Genomic DNA, 3,626 nt, shown 5'->3' on the forward strand with positions numbered 1-3,626 from the left:
CTCATCTCGTGGAAATCTTATTGTCAGATTGGTATATGAGCTGCGTCCATGTCATGAAGAAGGGATATGCATATCCAGTACTCAGGCTTTATGTATAAAGCTAGGCGAAAGCCTCTTTGAAGATTATCAAGTGCTAGTCGTTGGCATTATTCGGTATGCTCAGTTCTTAAGCTGTACGAAAGGAACACATCTTAATGTATGCGAGTGCACAATTCCAATCTCATGAGTGACAAAATAATGCTGAAGCGAAAAAATAACTCCATGACACGGTTGATCTCTATGTTGTTGTACCTGTTGTACTGTACCTGTCAGGGTGCGCATGCATGACAGACTTTAGCTAGGCACCCAAAGTAGCCCCACAAAACGAATCAATGGAATTTGCAAGATTGTGACACCTGATCTACCCTTGTACTATGTCACAGGTTTACAGCCATGAACGATCGATGCAGGTGGCGCGTCGGGGTGACCTAGGTGAGATGTATGTGTTGAATGGTGATCATGTCATGTACAGTGGCCGGAGTACACATGTGCAGATGTCTGAATTTGGGAGGTTCGGCAGTAGTGCTAGTTCACTCTGCTGCAGACCTTCCTGATCTCCCCGGGCGGCCCGGTGAGCACGTCGGCGTAGCCCATCTTCACCATGGCGTCCGCGAACTTCTGCGACCAGAGCTTCCGGTTGGCGGCGTACTGGCCGACGAGCGCCGCCGTGTCGCTCCTGTCGACGAGCGCCTGGTCGGAGTTGAAGAGCACCTCGTTGGTGCCAATGTTCTTGTAGTACTGGTTGTCGAGCATGAGCGGCGTCTTGGCGTCCAGCTGCACGACGCGGTCGAGCCGCCCCGTCGCCGCCGGGCACTTGCCGGCGCGGAGGGCCTTGGCGAGCGTGTTGTTGAGCGTGGGGTCGATCTGCGGGTAGAGGCGGCTGGAGAAGGAGGAGCAGTGGGAGCGGCCGATGGAGTGCGCGCCGGAGAGCGTGACCATCTCGTCGGCGGTGAGGTTCTTGGACGCGAAGCGGGTGATGAGCTGGGTGAGGTTGAAGTTGGCGGGCGGCAGGTTGGCGACCGCCTCGGTGGCGTTGGAGACGCGGCCGTCGAGGCGGCCGGAGGGCATGGCGAAGACTATGCCCCCCATGATGCGGGACGCGTCGCGGGCCGCGAAGGCGACGATGTCGGCGCAGGAGACGACCCCCGGGCAGCGGCGCTCCACGACGCGCTTGGCGCGGTCGATGACCCCGAAGCCCCGGAGGCTGGGGAAGTTGGGCGGCGCCGTCTTCTCCACCGTCTGGTTTCCCGGCGTGCCCGTCGGGTCGTCCAGCAGCACCGACGCGTCGCAGCCCTGAATAGCGAATGCAGCTCCATTAGCGGCGTATAATCAAGCACGCACGACGGCACGAGCTGGGCCGATCGAGCGCGGCACGTACCCTGACGAAGCAGTCGTGGAAGAAGAGGCGGATGAGGCCGGGGCCGTTGCCGGCGTCCATGCGGACGGAGGCGTGGACGATGGTGGTGATGAGGCTCTCGGCGTCGGGGCACGTCGCGTCGTAGTACCCAACCTTGAGCTGCGCGTCGGCGCCAGGGACGGCGAAGATCAAGCAGGCGACGACGACCACCGCCAGGACAGATCCGCCATTGCCAGTGGTCATCTCCCCTGTACCGCGCGCTACACTGGGTACTATGTACTATAGTCGTCCACTGGTGCTAGCTAAGCTAAGCTAGCTCGAAGTTCGCGCTGCCGCGCGCTCTTGGTATGTACAGGGAGGGGAGATGGGTGAGTGTACCAGCTTTAGCAAGTGCAGTGGCATTTATACGTGGCTGGATGCGACCCCAACTAACTAGATTCGAGATGGATAGAAAATGGAAGCTAGTGAGCGACCCGCTGCATGGCACTGATTAATCAGCTTGGAACGTGGCCAGTGTGTCCCTCGACCGACTGAGCTGAGGGAGACTGTAGGAACATGGGACCGAGCCGAAGTTGACCCGCGATCGACCGCCGGTTAGGCTTCGTGCCCTGCAGCTAAGCTAGCCGATGTTGTCTTCTCCTTGGGCGATGGCGAAGATGGGTGGGCGACGGCAAGGATTTGGAATCCGGAAGTGGTTGCGGTTAACATGGAGCCTGCGGTGTCCGCGCGCACTCATGCACACCCGGATCCGTGTTGTCCCTCTCCGGGTGCCGTCTCTGCGCTGCAACGAGCCGGTGCGTGACGGGATTACGATATTTATTTAGAGCATCTCTAATAGATGATGTAAATTAAAAAAAAAACATTGGCTCGAGGTGAAGCAACCACGACGGCAACGACCGAGAAACCACCGGCTCGACAGGTTGCGGTGGTCGTGCGGCCGTTCAACTAGCTTCGGTGACGGGCAGCAACCACCAGGGAAGGCGATCGTCAGCTGCTACGACCATTACGCCCATCGGTACGACCTCCGAATGGACCGTCACAACGTTGGGGCAGCGCGGCTAGCGGGGGATAGGCCATGGGGTTGCGGCGGGGTCGGGGATGGACGGACGAGCGGCGGTGGAGGCATTTCGGGGCACAAATCGCCAATGTCAGAGGCGGGCGGTCGTTGATGTGGCAGACTCAAATCGACGGTGGCTGGTGATGAGGATGGACGGCGGGATTAGGGATGGACGGGTGGAAGGTGGCGGCAGCGTTTTCGAGCAAATATGACCGACGGCGAATACAGACGGGCAAAAGTGAAATGAAGGCAGTTGGACGGTTGACACACGACCATCAACTTTACATCTTTTATAGGTGAAGATCTAATTTACATCTCAAGACAGAGATGTAATTTTTTTGTACTTACTGATAGATCCGGTGGATCTTAGGCTAGATGTGTTCGGATGATGTGATAGATTAATTACCTTGTGATGAACTCGATGAGCTTCCTCTGACGTTCACCGTGACGTGGTGGTGACGGTCGGGAAGCAGAGAGAGATCCGGTGGCGGCGGTGATGGACTTCCCATCGCTTCAGTGCTACCCTCTGGATCGGATTAGGGTTGAGAGTGGGGAACCAGTGGCGGCGGCGAACCTCGTCTTGTGCCATGGTCCCCACCTCCTCTTTATAGCACTGCGCGACAAGGGCCCACCAGCCTTACTTGGGCTGGACGCCCCCGATCAGGGCGTGAGTCAAGGTCCAATGGGCCGTTGGGCCCATTGGGGAAAGAGATCAACCTAACATTCTCCCCCTTGATCTCATCATATATTTTTAACTTTACCCGTTTCGTAACAGATCAATACATAGGGCATGTTTCATTGTCACGGCTCAATTGCCGATGGAATGAGACAGCCACAATGTACCTCTCTATTTTGAGACAGATTCTTTAACCTTGGGCCCTTTATTGTCCGGAAATTTTAGACTATACCATAAAACCCATGTCGACTGTGTGTTCTCCGAACACACTGGGCGGTAAGCCTTTGATAAGCAGATCTGCAAACACTTGTTTGTCGCTTTTATGCTTTCAAGCATTTTTCCATAATTCCGGACTTTCTCCTTCACAACACGTAACTCTTTGTCAGTGTGTTTGGCATCAACACTTGACTCGTTGTGACAGGAGCGAAATAACTTAAAATGGTAATCGTCGTTGTCAACCATTATCCACTCCGGGTACAGGTAGCCTTAACCATGTT

The 3,626-nt window shown here is 55.9% G+C and overlaps 1 protein-coding gene across 1 annotated transcript; it reads right to left on the reverse strand.

Annotated features, from left to right (window-relative positions):
* Positions 1-220: 220 nt before the first annotated feature.
* LOC123406835 (peroxidase 5-like) lies at positions 221-1,979 on the reverse strand. Its single transcript, XM_045099931.1, has 2 exons — positions 1,418-1,979; positions 221-1,332 (listed from the first exon to the last, which is right to left on the reverse strand). The coding sequence occupies exons 1-2, from the start codon at positions 1,637-1,639 to the stop codon at positions 565-567; spliced, it is 990 nt and encodes a 329-aa protein (XP_044955866.1). The 5' UTR covers positions 1,640-1,979; the 3' UTR covers positions 221-564.
* Between the last annotated feature and the right edge of the window lie 1,647 nt (positions 1,980-3,626).

Source organism: Hordeum vulgare, chromosome 1H, assembly GCF_904849725.1.
Source record: "Hordeum vulgare subsp. vulgare chromosome 1H, MorexV3_pseudomolecules_assembly, whole genome shotgun sequence".
NCBI lineage: Eukaryota > Viridiplantae > Streptophyta > Magnoliopsida > Poales > Poaceae > Hordeum > Hordeum vulgare.